An 18,957-nucleotide genomic window follows, 5' to 3' on the forward strand; every position below is an offset into this window, starting at 1 on the left:
CACACACACACACACACACACACACACACACACACACGCGCACACACACAAGTATATTTCGAGGCACTAATGTATAACATATAGACGAAAACGTTTGAGAAGCTGGACAAGGGAGTATTGGGTTTCAAGATTCCATATTTACAGAGAGATGTATCTTCCTTTTATTCCTACAATGTTTGTAGAAGTAAATGCCTCGGACGAAAAGTCGCACTATTGCCTCTTATGCACCGTAAAGTACTAACATATCAGTCAAGTACACCTCGTATCGACTAGATCTACTTTAACATTACAAGTTTTAACAGTTATTTTAGCAGTTGCAATAAATTTTGATAAATCCAAAGAACACTGGAATGAACAATTCTTCTGTGTTGCAGTTCTGAAATTCTAACATGAAAAGAGACAATTCGAGTTGTCTTTATTAACATCATCGCATCTGATTATGTTGTCGTACGGTATAATCCTATAACTAAAACTTCTATCATATTAAACTTTGGTTTGATATTAACTTTGGTCTAACACTTAGATTTTCGCTCGTGCTAATCGCAAGTAGAATATCTCTACATGTGAATACGCGATTGCACAAAAGATTTCAATTCGCTACCGTCCAGTTTCACTTGAAAAAAGATCTCACCTAAGCGACTGTGTGTGATTACTTAAAGCGATTACTTCTATTAGTTTTCGAAAGCCAATTGTCCTTTTTACATATATAGGATGTTCCAGACTCTCCTCCGTAATTTTTATGGCAACGTAGGACGAACTGAGGTGAACACAAAAGTCCTACACCGTTTCGCGATATTATATAATAAATATTATATAATATATTATATGATATTATATAATAAATCTCGAGATATTAATTAAAGAAGATTAGTGAATGATCACGCGCGATATGGTAGACGAGTTGTAGAGTAGCTCCGTCTGCCGTTGTATACTTATACATTAGGTCAAACTAAACAAAAAAATCCTTCACCATTTTGCAAATGATTGATACATAGATTTGTAGATATTAGTTAAAGAAGATTTGTGCATTATCGTGCACAATTATGTAACAATTTTCTTTCATTAATTACTAAAAATCTACATAGTTATTTGCAAAATGATAAAGGACTTTTTTGTTTAATTTGACTTAATATACAAGCACACAACAGCACACATCGCCACTACAACTTATCATATCGCACGTGATTATTAACCAATCTTCTTTAATTAATATCTCGACTATTATTGCGAATATCGCAAAATGATACAGGACTTTTATGTTCATCTCAATCCGTCCTACGTTCTTACAAAAATTCTAGGACATCCTATATATTATCTCAAGGAGACTCTTCTAAAGCCGAAAATATTTTAACATCTAAGAAGAAAAACAGAGAAGACTCTAGTTGCAAGGCGCTATTCCCTGTAATCTCCGCGACTCCTCCAGCGAATTTCAAAGCGTCGTGAATGCTCTGCCACGTCCCCGCTTGCAGGGATTGGTGTGGATCTTTTCGTGGCGGATCCAATTCGATCGTATTTTGCTCCAGTAATTGCAATAGTAGCACTTGAAACGCGGCTCCTTGCCGCACTCGTCCCTTTTGTGGCAGTGCAGGGACCACCTCAATTTGTACCTCCTGCCGCAGCGGTCGCACACGAACGGCTTGTTGTAGTCCAGATGTGGATACTGACGGCGACACGGGCGATCTACAATCAGACAAATCCGTTGCACGTGAGAACAATCTCCGACAAATCTTGCGCGCGCGGAAAATGGCAGTTGAGGAAGAAATCTATCGTTCAATTGCCACGATTGACAGATCGCTGAAGCGTGTTGTCGGAAGAAGGGGCTCTCTCTCCTTCGTCTCGCCAAAGAACCCCGTCGCCGTTACGAGGTACAATTTACGTGAACCCGTTCGATTTATTTGGCATGACGTGCAGACAAATATCTTGCTTCGGCCGCTGGGTTGTAACGTCGTGAATGGCGCAAGCAGGTACCTATAGTGGCAACACAATTATCGGAAGAGAATGTGTTAAAAACTGAGCTAAAATAGGACCGGGAATTGATGGTTTCATTCGATTCTCCTTGTCGAGATTCCAACGATAGGTAACACATAAGGTCAACGTGGTTATAACAGTCAAGATGGTCAACGAAGTTAAGACTCGAACGTGTTGGTGGTGCAGTAGCTATCCATCAGTCAGCCCACGTGGATTCGAATCGCGGCCTCTAACTTGGCTTTATTTCTTTTACGACTCAAAGGCCGATATGTGGTTACTTCAGTGGTCGAAATACGTCCCAAGTATTTCGGGCGCTGTGCCACTGTTCTGAGCTGCGCCACTAATCATTTCAAGCTCAATGCTCAATGGAGCGTGATTTGAAGTTCTTTTTCTTATGAGGAACCATGCCTGTTGCTAAGTTCGTTCTGTAGCGAGAAATTTGAGTTTTGGCGTGCTTGACGGTTAATTTTTTTAGACAGATTCGATGTCATTTTCTAAGCGTGTTGCTAGGATCCCGATACAAACTGTCAAATATATAACTGACGTCAGCTGACGTTCGGTCTATCGGATTGGACGAACCGTGTTGAAATCCTAGAAACATGCTTGAAAAATAACATCCAATCTGTCTCGAAAAATTGTCAAGCTCGCAACGGAGCACGCCGAGAGTCACATTTATTTCTACAGAACGAATATGCATGGTTCCTTGCAAAAAAAACAAATTACGTTCCGTAGGCATTAGACTTTAAAGAAATGACTAATTTCGCTGCCCATTTTAACTGTTATAATCACCAAATTGACTCTATGTGTCACCTGTCGTTAGAGAATCGAACAAAACCATCAATTCCCGGTTCCATTTTCGCTCAGTTTTCAACATACTCCTTTCTACAAACAGCGAACACGTTCGTGTATAATCGTTCGATCAAGTCGAGACTTCTTTACGAAAAATCGCAAGATGCGCAACTTTTGTGTGTCATTGTAACGCTCGCAGTGTGTTCGTCGCCTGTAACAAACACAGAAACTGTCTGTGATGTTTGCATTGTAAATGAAATGTAAGTATTTTTTTCTGTCATCAATTCGATATTTTGGATCGTCGGATTTCATTCGGTTCGTTTCTCTTTTGTTTATGGTGCACACAGATTACGAGGGAGAAGGTGAATTGACGATGAGAAAACTCGAAACGCTGCGCCGCGGCACACCGAGTGACATTTATATCTGGCTGAATAATTAAATTCATTTCTTTATTATCTGTCGAGTATCCTCGCTAACACAACGGTTATCAGTGGTACACCCATAATTGTGATAATAATTCAAAATGCGCAGAAAGGAAGATCTAAAATCATCGAGAATACATACGTGTATGCTTATTGAGTACGTAATGCAGGGGTCGGCAATATATTTTGGCACCTGTGCGGGCTGCGTTAGAGAGACATCTTAAAATGAAACACAGATCTGAATCATGTGAAGTGCGAGCAAATAATTGCGCGTCGTCGACCCCTGAAACCGACGGGATCCTCGATATTAAATCGCATATATATATATATATATATATATATATATATATATATATATATATATATATATATATAACGAAAGTATTACACATTAATGAACAACGTTACGCAATGCTTTGTTTTTCTCGGTCGTTTACCCGGTAATATCATATCGCCATTCTTTGAATGGGGATTCCTCGGAAACACCCGTCGTAATTTTGTAACACAGATGGACAAAACGAGCGGGAAACACACCTGAATCGACTCGAGGATATCTCGACGTAAATGCACGCGAGATAATCCGGCTAAAGTGTAGTGACACAGAAACTACTAACGTCTCACGATACGGACGTAATTAAGCGTCTTTGTCGTTATCGAGCGCGTCACGGAGATCGAAGGTCATCGTACATGGGGCTTACGAGAAATTCCCATTTATACTTTTTTGTCTTTATGTAACTGTGTGTCCGGAAGTGCTCCCAACAAGGAAAGGAGCCGAAACGCTTACGTACTAATTATTATCGTCGATCACCTTAACAACTAGAGGTATCATTTTGGTTTCGCACTTGCCCCTTTGTTGACTTGTTCCGCCCGCGTGTTTGAGAGTCACATACACACGTACATGTATATCCCGTGATGCATATTTACATATTCAGTTGCGCGTGTGTGTAGTTCTATGTTTACTTGTAACTGAGTGTATGTGTGTGTGTGTGTACATGTATCTATGTGTCTCTGTGTATATATATAATCTTTGTTTCTCTCTCTTTGTATATATATATATTTCTTTTTTCTTTCATCTTTTTATATATTTATATATGTATATATATATAAGGTGACTTCAAAATAACTCTATAGGCATCTCGTGTACAGCCATTCGTCGGCTTACACGATGACTCGAGTATTGCATAGCTGGCCTCACTTATATTGGCACGAAAATCGCAAAATCAACGCGAACGCTTGCGTATGTCGCACATGTTAATTACAATTTGTCCTCTGCTTACAATGTTAGCACCTCGCACGATAACGGAATCTCTTATCGGTTGTGCGCCGATCTACTATCAGAGATTATCATTCTGTTCTATAATTTTGATGTTAACCGGTGGTAAACTTGCAAATTTTATTTTATCAAATATTTTTTAATATAATTGTTGCAAAATCAACTAATGGGATTAATGGGACACGCATTTTGTAACGTTGTAGGAATACTTTTAAATCATTAGAAAATACATATGTATTTTCTACGTATATAGATGGATGAGGAGATAAAAATGCATCAATCTTTGATATGAAACTTTCGAATTGAAAGTTCAAAGTAGAAAGATTTTAAATTATTAAAAAATAATTGTACATATGTGGATGAACGTGGAGATGAAAATCGCGCATCAATTTTTGAGACGGAACCTTTGAACGGAAAATTCCAAATGAAAAGTTTACCGTTAGCGTGCGGGAGGAGAAATGCAACGTCATATCGCTCGCGTATACGTACAATGGGATACAGTCGCACGTACGTCTCGCATCGTTCACGTGTTAATAACAAATGTATACCTCTCACTTCGTACGATTTTTCTATCTCTTTTTCTTTTTTTTTTTTTTGTTTAATTTTCAGTCTTTTCACCACCACTCTGCGTGTATATTATTTCCGTTTCGCGTTCTCCAGCGCGAAATCGCGTGAAAAGTACAACCACTCCCTCTCGTGCTGTACTTCGGCTCTTTAATGCTTCGATAACATGGAAAACTTGGAAGACACATTCCGTTCGCTTTCACGTTTCATACGAAATCGGCGTCGCGTTGATCGATAAAAAAAAAGAAAAAAAACACCGGAGTGCTTCAACGCGCCGGCCGTGTTTCGCACGCACGTACGCACGCATATAAAAAAAATACAACGGACAAATGCGGATCGCTTACTTATCTTCGTAATTATTCTCGGACTTTCCTGCCTGCCACACATCTGTGTGGAAGATATTTCCCTGTAACGCGCACATATAGTGTATAAAAAAAGAGGTAATTTTTATCCATCTCAGAAATATACAGGGTCTGTGATGATAGGCGAGAAAATATACAAGAGTGGATCAAACCGAATAGAAAATTATTCTGCCTTTTTGCGAACAAGCACGTGAAATTTTGAACCATCAATTAAAGAAGATGTATCGATTACGATAAGAAGATTGTGTATCGATACACTTGATTGCTGAACAGTTTGCGCATTCTTTGTTGAAAAAATTGCAGAAGTTGCTCCAATTGTCAGGATTGAAAGCCACTACTGGCGAGTATGCGCAATAGTAATCGGCTAGTTGCGAAGTAGTAGCACAAAATGTGATATTTGTGAAATTTGGGGAAAGGAAAAATTCGTTTACTTATTTTTATTTATTTATTTTAAATTAGGGGAACGTTATTTCGCTACATTTATAGCCGATTACTGAGCACATATGTCGGCAGTGGCTTTCAATCTTGACACTTGAGGCATTGCGATTTCATTCGACAAGAAATGTGTGAACCGACCAGCAATCAAGTGTACATTCGGTCAAACTGAAGAAAAAAGTCCTCTAACATTTTGCAAATAATGTGGATTTGCAAAATGATGGAGGACTTTCTTGTCTAGTCTGATCCAATGTACAAGCACATAAGGAAAAATTGTATTTACTGTATTACGTCGCGCATCGCGATTATTCACCAACCTTCTTTATGAATAAATAACTCAAAATTTCACGGGTTTTCTTGCAAAATGGTAGAGGCATTATGCGCTCAGTTTGGTCTAGTCTACATGTATACGAGCGTTTATCCACCGATCGTCAGATACCCCGTATACACACGAATATTCATAAACTTTTCAAGAAATAACAAAGAAAATTCGATTACGTGCGTATTGATTACGGAGGTTCCCGTGAAGTGCCTGGATACGAAAGGATGTCAAAAATATACGTGCAACTTCCGTTGCCTGGCATGTGGCAAAAAATATTCTACTCCTTTTGATTATTGCTGAAACACATCATTGTTGAACGACTCGCGGTTTGCTTCTAAATTATTCACACGTCGAATATTATAAGATCTCGCTCGCTCCTCCGCCTAAAACGGAAGGATGACAATGTACGAGAGGCTCAATGAGTCCCCGTCGCGCAACAAGAAACCTAGACACTTGAGGGCGTGACGCGCGAGCGTCGCGCCTCTCGCAACAGCGTGTGTTTTTGATCACATTTTTAGGCACATGGAGTCGATTTGGACGACACGCGAGGATCGCCTTATATAAGTATGTAATTTGATTTCCGCGAGGAGAAAGTCGAGGAAAAGAAAAAGCATCAGACGCCACGAGTCAGCGGAAACGCGCAAGATCGCGCCCGGATGTGTAAGATTCTTTCGAAATTTTCAAGGTCAACGAGGAGGAGCACGTCGAAGCTGAGAGGTTTGCAGTCGCGTTTGCCCTACCACGAGCAGTACCGATCGATATCTCACGCGAATAACCCGCGATATTCGTCCACACGCGTCGATCTTGTCATCGTGGTTCGAACTGCGCCGGTCAGCTGAGAGCTGGCGCGATCCTTACGGACTCGATCGCGTGCCAGGAATACCGATCGAACGCGATCGCGATCGTTAATACGCTGAGGAAAGAGCACTGGAAAATTTACTTGTGGAACGTAAATCTTATTCACGGAAATAAATTTTCTTTCTCAGAAATAAATTTTCTTTCTCAGAAATAAATTTTCTTCCTCAGAAATAAACTTTGGTTTAACGGGAAAAGAAAAGAAAATTTTTATTTCTTAGAAATAAACCATCTATTTCGCAGGAACGAATTTTATATCCCGCAAATAAATTCTCGAGTATTTCTTTCTCAATATAGATATCGGACAGCCGAGTGTGAGTTTAGTGAGACAGTAGTCGGTAGATGCAGATCATTGCGATCGAACAGATACACAGATCGATCACGTAAACGCGTCTAGATCTAGATCGGGATTATTCGAGACTTGTCCGAGCACTAAGGAGAGAGAAAGAGAGAGAGAGAAAGTGAGTGAAACAGAGAGAGAAAGAGAGAGAGAAAGAGAAAGAGCTTAGCTTGAAGCTACGTGAATTTCTAGGACGAAGAGAAAAAGTTGACAGATACGAGAAGATAGATACGAGAGGAGAAAGAGAGAAGGAGAGTAACACCAGATAGATTCGTCTAGATCCTTTACTAAGTCTATCAGAATAAATACGAGAGGTCTTCAGCGCTCCTAAAGAGTCGTCTTAAGACAAAATTCAAGGACTCGGTCCTTGGTCGGGACAAGATTGTTCGCCGGGCTTGGCTGAGATCTCGACAGTTCTTCGTCGATTCATTGGTCCTTGCTCGAGTGTCCTCTCGAGAATTCGTTGGATATCGAAGGAAGCTCATATGTCGGGCGCGCGCGCGCGAGTTTCATATCGTACATTCTTTCGCGAACGTTTCTCTCTCTACTGCCATGTCCGAAACGACGCTCGCCTCGCGTCGCCTCGTTGTATCGGTATTTACATCGGTACGCATTCGCTTTATGTGTATCTTATGGCACACGGAATAGCAATTGGATCCATTTCGACGGGACTCAAAAGGCTCAAAAGGCTCTTTCAACCGGCATGCCGAATTTTCGTCCTCATACCGAAGTAAGACGGAGAATCGTACGCGAAAATGGCAACGATCTCATGTTCTGTGCTATTGAAAACCGACCGTAGATTCTAAAATTTTTTAATTAAATTTTGAAGTTAGATAAAATTAATTAATCAAAAAAAATTTTTTACTCTGTTTATTCAATTAATCAATTTACTTAGTTACTAATGTTAATTAATTTGAATTTTTTATATATATTCCAATAAATTTTTAATTAAAATTAAAATGAATTCAGATCGCTCGCGACGCGCAGGACGTAGGCGCGAAGTGATCATTGATGCGGATTTGAACGTGCGTGTGTCTAATTGCGGCTACATGTGTGCACGCGAATCGAAAATATTCGCAATGTTCGCGGACGTCCCGTCGAAGTAGATCCCAGTGTGTGACGAGTTTTAACGAATTATTTGTCCCGACCAAGCGTAGGAGCTACTCTTTTTTGATCATTGCGGTATATGACTCATCATTTATATCGTAGTACATAGTTGCAAGTTATCGTTATTACGTTATACGTGTAATGTATATATGATGTATATATAGTACATACAATACAATGTACTCTTTTGATTTAAATATATTCTTTATCTCGAGTACGTTTATGTATGTGTGTGTGTGTGTGTGTGTGTGTATGTATGTGCATCTCCTAATAATATAGAATAGTTCGCGGCCTGCTTAGGCCGTTCTCTAGGACTAGACGATTCTAATTCAGATAGAAAGAGACGCGAACGAACACACCCAACGAATGTCGCGCGGTGCTACACACAACAGCGGCAGTGTCGCATGTGAAATCGCCGACAAACGACCGTATCTTCGGATCTGCGATGAGACTGTTCGGTACGTTCGTCAGTTCGTGCGCAATCTACATGCAATTCTAAAACAGACGAGGACCACTTTATCTTGATAATCTTGATATCTCCGAACTCTTCTTTGCAACGTAGCAAAATAATTAGTGAAATGTGTCCGCGTCAGATCTGACCTATGGCTGCGTTCAGCAGAGAAAGCCGCTTTGCAACCATTGCAAAATTCGTAAATCTGTCTGGTGTGTGCACTTAGACTCAGTCAAGATCAAGAAATATGTACGCCAATCAGATGGACGAGTTTTACGGCGGTTGGGGAGCAGCTTTCTCTGTTGAACGCGGCCATTGGTAAGTCGCGATTTTGTAACTGACAGTAGAGTGTCGAGTTGCGCAATAAGTAATTTCGCATTCTTGAAGGGTGAAGTGAGACGATTGTACTTTCATGTCGTCACAATGTGTTATGAGACGACGTATACGCCACTTTGATCTATGATCTCCCCTCGAGATTGTATAACGACACGAAACCATAATCGTCTCATTATGCAAAATTCGACATTACTTATTACACGAGGCACCTTTATTACACGATTCATCTCTGACCTGTCGAACAAGAACTTTTCGTTGCAATAATTTTGCTTATGCGCTCGTCCAAATGTGAGAAATCGATGTTCTTTACGGGACATACGGCGCGCACGCACAGAGTTCGACGTAGATATCACTAGGCGTAACATTATTTCAATTCTATTCTTCGCAATTTGATTCCCTTCGCGAAGATCGCACCGAATCCGCGCGGTTGCGACGGAAATCCCCGTTTTCGGAGAAGTGAAAGCTGGAGAGTTCGAAATCACGTGTGGTCGTCGCAACGACTTGAAGAGTAGAAGCAAGGGTGGTCGCTACATAGCTTGCCCTCACGCGTCTTCTCGCATAAATAGAAGAAACCGCGAGGGAACTGACGTAAAAGCGTCACGTGTACGGACTTATTTTGGCTGTCGGTGCCGTTAAACGATCTGCTCGCCGCCGATCGTGGAGAGACTTTTCCGCCTGGAGAAGAAAGTGAGAAGACTGGCTTGACTAGATTTGGTGAGGAGTCCTTGGCTAGGCTGTGCACTAGAGAGCTAAAATAGATAACATACGTATCCGGCTACATACATATGTCGGTGGTATTTCGTTGCACCGAGAATCTCGCCATTCTTTCGCCGAGATGAGATTCCCCTAGACTGTTCGGAACCTACTAGGACAACTCTCTCTTATAATCACTTATAATTAGTATAAAAATAATTGGGCAATTTTTAGCAATCTGCAGAGGACTCGGAGACGTCCCAAAAAAGTGTCCTCTCGCTCTTTCGCGCACTTAGGCTGCTTCCGGTTTTGTACGGCTCGAACCAAGTGGGAAGTGTCGCGACGCGACAGAACGCGCGCGGTAGCTAAGATACACGTCGACGCAGAAGCGACTAATAACGAGTCAACAAATAAAACGACTTCAATCACACACACTTTTTTGGTGACTCCCCCGCAAGTCCGAAATATTCAACAATGTTTTCTTACACTTCGCTTCTTTAATCCACTTTTACTCACGGAACGATTCGTGTGAAGTATTTACAGACCCATCTTTTCTGTTCCGAAGTTATCAGTGACAATGAACGAAGAGAGGTTTCAGTCATAGACACAACATACATAGACTCCGCGTACAGTCAGAAAAGTGAAGCCAACATGTACATCAGATCCTCTGTTCTCAGACAAAGTGTGCAGAATTTTAATAAGATTTTAATAAGATTTAAGTAAGACTTTTGCTTGCCAGTCCAGTCAGAGTGTTGCGTTCTATAATATTATGGAAACGTGAAATGGATGCACGCGCAACAAAAAAGTGACAAAATAAAGAGAAAACTATAGCCCCTCTATTCTTGCTCTCTTTCTAGATGTTGGCTTCACTTAATTAGAGGACAGAACGAAGGGCGTTCCGAGTCCATATATATTATGTCCATGGCTGAAGCACAGCACTGAGAAGGAGCACTGTGAAACGAGCGTGTTGCCTGTTACAAATACTTTTCCAGAAAGATAATCCGTTACACCTCACATGAATCGTCCCGAGTACTGTTAAAATGGGATCCAACAAGTGCTAGCCTCACGCCACGATGGCGGATCACTAATGTTTTCTTTTTTTTTTTTAACGTTTACTTATTATTTCCTTGGTTAAAACGCTCGACTTCGTCGTCTCCTTCTAATATCGTACAAGTGGCAAAAGTGAAATTTGCCGTAATCTTACTCTGAGATAAATGAACATCGAACGAAAAGACTTTGAAAATCTTAGTCTTTCTGGCGACTGAAATACATATTGTCTTACGTAATGCACACGTCACTAGTGTTCCGATTCCGGACAAAAACGCTGTTTCGGTATATATATTTATATATGTTTCTCAAACACATCTCTCTTACTTCCCGCGAACTGCTCGCCGTGCGATATCACGCGGAGTGAGAGCTTTATTACGAAGGATGACATCTTTAGTAGCAGTAGATGAAGTAGAAAAAAGAAAAAAAATAAAACAAACTTAACAAAATTTCAAGTGATTCAGGTAAAACGACTTCTTTGGCATTTGCTTTGGCTATAAGAACGCAAATCTCGATTGCGTTTCTCGAGTTGGTATGGCGATTAAAACGACGTCATAGCACGCGATCACGATCTTCCGTCCCCAACTCGACATAAAGAGGAATAAATTAGAATCTTAATAAAAACAAGAAAAATCTTAAATAAAAACAAAAAAAAGACATCGATTTCGCTTGTTATCGTTGCATATCTCTTCTAGAGCGCGTTAAAAAACGAATCTGCAAATTACTCTAGCAACATCTCTACGTAATCGAGATGTGTTAAAAAAGGAAAAAAACTCAACTTATGCGGACCTGTCGAGGAGGAACTGAGGGAAGTGTTGATCGTTGAATTATTTAACCGAGAAATAGTACGGCCAAGTGTTTATAGGCCACTGGCTCAGATTCATGGCTAAAAAGTTTTGAAAACATTTTGAGTTTAAAATAAAGTTTACGGTGCGTGGATCACAAGTACGCAAATGCTAAAGTGGTCGAACCTCAGGTTATATGGTCCATTAAAAATTCCACTTTCACGAGATGACGCCACTGCTCTCCGCGTTGAACTGCAGCCGCGGTTATTGCGCGCCAAAACACCCTCATATCTTTCTGATCTTCATTATCTTGATAGATAATACAGATCGATCTAATTCGAAAGGAACTGCACTTTCCTCTCGCGAAAGCATAGCGCCATCTCGTGGAAGTGCAATTTTCAATGGCTGATATTTCCGAAACCTAAAGTCCGACCACTTTGGCACTTGCATATTTGTAATCTACGCACTGTAAACTTTATTTCAAGTCCAGAAAAGTTTGAAAACTTTTGACCATGAGCCAAACTATGGGCCGCACTCTTTGTCTCGCCCCTCACGTTTCTGTAAAACACTAGAGATGTGAGAATTAAAGATTTTTTATGTCGAATCGAATCGATGAAATTTCACCCGAATCGAATCGAATAAAATCGAATTGAATCGTTGAAAGAATTTTTAATTAACATAACCATTGAATTCAACGTGAAAATAGTGACTTCAGTATGAGAGAGATAAAATTGATCATGTGATCAATTTCATCATTGTCATTAATTGATTTTATAAGGTAAAAGATATATATATATATAGTCGATAAACATATATGGAATACAGTTCCAGCCTTGAAAGCTGCGCAACGACATATATCAATTCGACAGTTGTCGGTAAGAGTTTATCTAGAAGTCATTATCTTCTTTTAATATTTTTGAAGAAAATCTTAATGTATAGCAAACTTTTAAAATCATGCTAAATCTCATAAGGCTGGATGCCTTTAGTAATACTTCGTTAATGGCACGATTTGTATTTGAATCTTTTTAATTCGAATTATTCGGATTTGAGTCGAATCGAATCAAGTGAAATTCGATTCGAATTCGAATAGTTCGCACATCTCTAGTAAACACGACGAGTCTTCATCTTACGGTTCACCCAACGACAGTCTGCGGGGAGTGAGACCGACTCACTCGACTTTGGCACTCCGATTTGGCACATGGAGAGAAGTTTTCAGGTCGTGCAACCGAACACGGGGACTAGACGAGAAACTCGCTGACGGGAAATAATATCTCCGTTACTGCGACCGAGAACATTCGTCTGAACGTTCAGCTGCGGTTGAAGTAACCGAGAGAGTGACCCCTGCTTAGAGTAGAAACCTCACATGGGAATCCTTCTGTTCCCACCACTGAGTTTTTCATCCGGTTCTCCCACAGCTACCAGAAAACTCAGTTGCACCAACGGAGTCGTTTTCTTCCGCGCATGAATCGTCGGGCCCGATTCCAAATCCCGCTCTACGCAAGCATCACGCAAACCACGACGAGTCACTCTCTTCCTTGCTGATGACGCGTCTCTCGCTGACTGACGACGAGGCCGGGCATCGTTGGGTGCAGGTCGACGTGCCGATGGTTGATGTGCGCCTTCAGGTTGCGCTCGTACTTGGAGCTAAACGAACAGTGAGGGCAACTGAAGGAGGGCGCCTTGCCGCACTCGTATAGCATGTGTCGCTTCAGTATGTACGCGTTCTTGTAACTCTTGCCGCACCTAGAGCAGGTGTGCCGACGGTCGTGCGTCAGGCCGGAGATACTGCTGTTGATCGACTGGTTATTGTTGCGGTTGACGTGCCGCGAGGGACAGTGCAGCCGGGGGCGACGCTGCGGCGCCAACGGTGCCGGCACCTCGCTCGTGGCCGCAGCTGTCGCCGTCGCCGACGACGACGATGCCGTCGTCGTCGCAATGCTCGCGCTCCTGGAGGTGCGTCGCGAGCCGTCGCCGCTCCAGCTCAGCCCGGCGAAGAAACCTGAAAAAGACGCAAGCAGACGGGTCGACGGCTCGATTAGTATCATTGGGCCTAGGAGAAGGGGGCGGGGGTGATGCGCGCGAGGGTGTGCTCCTCATCGGGGAGGGGGCACACGTAGTTACTGTTCTTTACAACGGCGCGGGCCATGCCAACAAAAAAGACATTCAAGATCTCAAGCTTAGCAACAACGAGCATGTGGCGTGTCGGGAGGGACTGGGAACGGGGATGGGGTCTGACTCTCCGGGGGGTAATTGTCTACTTATAGGGACCTTCACGCTGCTGCTTTCACGAAGAAGGTCCTCGTGTTGGACGTGTGTGAGAGTTGAGAATGTCGAACGCAGTGCTGCACTCAAAGAAATATAATGTCATCCTTGGCAGAGTCCTCCTACGTTATGGCCTTGAGAGGATTCTTCTAAAACTAAAAGAAAAATATTCTAATACTCAAAAGAAGAACAACTGTAGCTGCAAGATGTTATTTCCCACCGTATTGCCGTATTTTAACCGCCGCAAAAACTTGTAGTCCAGCAGCACGCAGGAAAACGCAGTGCAACTTTAGCAATAAGCTAGCCACAGTCTTGATGATTCTTCTCACGGTCCAAAATAATCGATTGTGACTAGTCAATTCAGCCCTTAGCCTTACTGCTTGCGTTTTCCTGTGTGCTCCGTTTTAAACACAGAAAGAGTATTCCTCTTCTAATAAAGAGGAACAATATTGTGTTTAGAATATTTCCCTTTTGGTTTCAGAAGAATCCTCTTGAAGTCACATATATATAAGAGGATTCCGCCAAAAATGAGATTATTTTCTTTTGGGTAGGACATTAACCGATGAGAATTTTAGTTGAATGTAATAATCGACAAATCAATAAATCAAATTGATCAATCGTCATATGTGTAGTCACGAATTTCATTAATCGATGAAATTAATTATTAATCAAACATCGATTTGATAAATTGTACATTAATTAATTTCATCAAACAATTCAATTATTCGTGATTACGTACACATTGATTGATCGATCTTCATTACTGATTCGACGGTTGCTTTGGTCAACTGAAATTTACATCGGACAATGCTCCAACACTGACGGAGGGCGATCCGTAATGCTGAAATGCGCCATAAGAGAATTCATATCTCAGCAGAAAAATAGAAAGGCAGAAATCAATTAGAACTCGCGCTAATGATCAGGTGGTAGTCGACAGTTTCCGCTTGATTGGTTTCTGCTTTTCTGTTCTCTGCTTCTCTGCTAAGATATGAATTCTCTCTAAGACGAAGTAAAATTCGACTCCCTGTAACTTTACCGCCCAGCAAAGATCTCGCGAAGATCGACGAGTCTGAGGAAATAGTCGAGCGACTGCGACTATCATGAGGATCGAGATCCTCCATGGATCATTTTCTCAGACGTCGCGCGTGGTTCTGATAGACTGTCTCGTTGTGGCGCAGAGTTAGCTCAACTCAGCAGAATGATTTTGGCAAGTCAAAGTCAGCTTATGAACAAATAGCGCAAAAGACAATAAGAGCGGATCTCAGACTCTTATTGACTTTCTTTTTGTTCTGTTTGCTGATTGTTTATATCTGAGAGCCTGTTACAGAACTACATTTGTAACATCTGTCCAAGTTAGCTTAATATCCCACCTCGGTGCGTCGAAAAGATTCTCATTCCAGCTTGTCCGTAGTACCGTACGTTTCCGCCTGAAACTCACAATCGATTCCGTCAGTTTTTCACGAGATTTTTCTTAAATAAGTGTTTGGAATCAGAATAGGGAAATATCAATACTAGCGTCAATTTTTATTATAGTTTTTTTATTTCTAACAATACTATTTCTTCGAAGCATTCCACGACGATTTTCGCTCTTCTCGTGCTCGTTATGTCCGGGCAATGACAGGCGACTTTGCGGGTCTTCCTCAGTGACGCATACAGAGATTTGCCTCCTGGACTGGAACACCTACGAAAAATTGAACTAGTCAGTATACGGAAGTGATGAGAATTTTCACAGAGACTCACTTGATGCTCACACGGAGAAAATACCAAAGATATCACTTGGCTAAACATGATTGTTATAAGAAAATATTAACGTTACTCTTTGCCCATGCATACAAAAGGATTGTAAGAGCCATAGTAAAAAATGGCTTTAAAAATGGCTTTCTTTGTCGTCTGTTCATGCGTTTTTGAGCGAAACTCGCAGTGCTGTGTGGCGCAACCAAATTCTGCGCGTCTCTTAATCACAGAATTCGTTCTGCAGACCACAACAGAGAGGTTAAGGTTACCAATTTTTGAGGCAATTATACGGAGCATCTAAACATTTCAGACGCAGTAGTGTCTATCTGTACGTTCTACTTGCACATCACAACTTCGTCTGGAATTTTTAGAGACACCCTGTATATGAAAATATATTAATTGAACATTATGTATCATGAGACTGTGAGAATTGTATGTATGAGCATAAAACAACAGCAATTTTTTATGCAATATCTATTTAACCTGAACTCACATAAATTAATTTTATTCTAACCATAGAGAGAATGTGGTTGCAGCAACCATAACAGTTTTCTCCGTGCACTGTTGGAAAAAATTCCCGTTTTATCTTCTGTCACCTGTATAGACATTCCATGAAGGAATTTTTTATTAAACAAATTATTAGGCAATTAAAAGCTAATGCCAATGTTAGAGCGAATATTTAAGCCAAATGTTGGGAGGATAATAATGCCCGACAGTGTCGACACACGCGCCTCCCAATATTTTGCTCTAATATCGGCGTTAGCTCTTAATTGCCTAATAATTTTTTTAAGTTATACATTTTAGAAAGTGTATATATAGAACTTTTTATTAATTATTTATTCGCGCATCCTCTTAAAGGAATTTTACTTCGAAGTAAAATGCAGGAATCTCGAAAATTGGCAAAAGTAATTTTGCAAAATTATATTGCGATAATGCTCTTGACATTAAGAGAACAGGTAAATTCTTTTATTTAGATGCACTTTTCTTCATATCGAGCCTTTTCATAAAAAATAATATTATCTGCATCGAATTGCACATGGAGAAAATATTGCAGTGAAAGTTACGTTAGAATTATATTTTATTTTACAATGCTTTTTTGCAAACCTGAACCATACTGATGCTATAATATAAATTGCTGTAGAAACAGCAAATTCAACGATCTATCGAGTGTACGATATAGAAAACGAAAAAAACATTCAAGTCAATTAAAATAATTTTGTAGTAAAAAACCAGACGTGCATAATATTTGTGGACAAATACATGGAGTAATCTCGGTCATCATTTCTGCATAGTTCAAGATTGGAAAATTTTTTTTGTAATTTTTACCACAACATTATGTCTGCGTGTAGAATGTCCGATACGACGCGGACGACATTCACTGAATGTACAATCACTCGGAAAGCTCGGGAAAGCTTTCTCGCACGAATAAATTATCGGATCAATTATACCGAATAAATTATTGTGAACGCACGAAGTCGGCCAACCAACGATCACAACAAAGATGCCGTTGGTCACAACATTCGCCTCGAATTCCACTTGACGCGAAATCCGCGAAAGTCTGCTATGATATGTCAGAATTGCGGGATGAATAGAACGCGGGCGGGGTGTTGCCTTTCTAGACTTTATTTTGCTCTAAATCGAATACAAGGCGATCTACAAATTGACAAAAAAAAGAGGGAAACAAAGCGTTTTGGAATGTTCGAAAAGTCCAGGAAACAAAAAATGATATGTGTACGTAGAGGAAACAAAAAGGAAAAAAAAAAAACAAAATAACGGAAAGAGGAAGCACGGTAGTATGGAAAAGAATGAAACGGAACCCGAACGTTCGGTCCGTCGCGATCAACGCGAGATCTCGCGGATTTCTCTTCTGTTTCTTTTTCTTTCTTCATTTCTTTCTTTTCTTGAAAATTCACGCGATCGAGAAATATGAGTTCCGGCGCAGGTTCGCGACTGACCCAGCGTTCGCTGCGAGTTCCTTAAAAGCGAGCGACTCTTCTCTTACGTTATACAAACGAAGTATGTCGCCTATAAACGGCGACGCGGCGATGAATTTTTCGCAAACATCACGTTGTGTCTTGACCTTCGTACGCGTGTGCCGGATGTCTCGCATACGGACGTGCGTGTAAGACGCGCATGGCGTGTGTCGTGTGTATATGTGTCTCTCTCTCTCTCTCTCTTTCTCTCTGTGTGTATGTATGCGCGCGCGTGTGTGTGTCTCGCTGTGGATTCGTCGCAAGAGAACAAGCAAAAAATTATCTAGAAAGATTATCGTTATCGTCGTAGCAGTAATCGTTAATAATTGCGTTGCTCTCTAAATAACATTAATATAAAATGAAGGCAAAAAGAAAAAAAAATAATTAATAAATCATCGTTCGTTGGCAAATACATGGCGACAAAGAAGTTACGATTACAAGTAGTATGTTTTGCGTTCGAGGCGCTGAGCGGAAGTTTGCAGTTTTGTTATTTTTACGTGTTCTTTTTCTCGCTCTCTCCCTTTCTCTCTCTTTCACTCTCTCTTTCTTTCTCGCTCACATTCTTACTCATTCGCTCTGTCTCTCCTTTCTACACCTCCTCTTCCTCTCTCTCTCTCTCTCTCTCTCTCTCCCCTTTCACTCTCTTCTCGCTCTCTCATTGTAACTATTTCTGTACAGTCGAGTACTGTGCTTGTACTAAGAGTATCGTACTTAAAAATCGAGTGCGGGACGTTCGTCGAGTGTCCCTTTGGAAAATCATCACGGTGTTCACGATACTGTACGACGGAGAGATCTGGCGTGTTTCCACACGCAGTGAATCGTTATTGCGGGCGTCGATCGGGACAATCGTCGCGGGGCGAAATCCAGGGCGGAAAGGTAAGAGGAGGGCTCTTCGGGCGCGGATCGAACGCGACGTCCCGCACTCGACGCTCTACTCGCGCGCTCGTGGCGCGATTTATAAACTTCGCTATTATTCATTACAGATAATTGTACTGTTAATCAAAGACGCGAACGAAGAAGAAAAGAAAACACACACATCGAAATGCAAAAGAGCGCGAGGAAAGAATTACACGCACTGTCGTGTCTCGTGGAAGTCGCGTTACAAAGGCAACAGAAAAGAAAAATTGCTTACAAGGAGTACGAGGAATACGTGTACGATCTCTATAGAAATAAATACGGAACCGATGAAACGAAACGCAAAAGGGGATCACATGTTGCGGCTGTCGCGAAGATCGGGGG

The 18,957-nt window shown here is 41.1% G+C and overlaps 1 protein-coding gene across 1 annotated transcript in view; it reads right to left on the bottom strand.

The window, feature by feature from the left end:
* LOC116840375 (zinc finger protein 154-like) overlaps positions 1-15,132 on the bottom strand; it is a 17,217-nt gene extending 2,085 nt beyond the window's left edge. Inside the window, exons 1-3 of the mRNA XM_032806994.1 lie at positions 15,048-15,132; positions 13,311-13,748; positions 1,468-1,680 (exon numbers count right to left, since the gene is read on the bottom strand). Coding sequence (XP_032662885.1) covers positions 1,468-1,680; positions 13,311-13,748; positions 15,048-15,132 — 736 coding nt within the window. The remainder of the gene's footprint in view (positions 1-1,467; positions 1,681-13,310; positions 13,749-15,047) is intronic.
* Positions 15,133-18,957: the final 3,825 nt, after the last annotated feature.

This window comes from Odontomachus brunneus, unplaced genomic scaffold (genome assembly GCF_010583005.1).
Source record: "Odontomachus brunneus isolate Ranch 3 - 2012 unplaced genomic scaffold, Obru_v1 Obru_scaffold_009, whole genome shotgun sequence".
NCBI lineage: Eukaryota > Metazoa > Arthropoda > Insecta > Hymenoptera > Formicidae > Odontomachus > Odontomachus brunneus.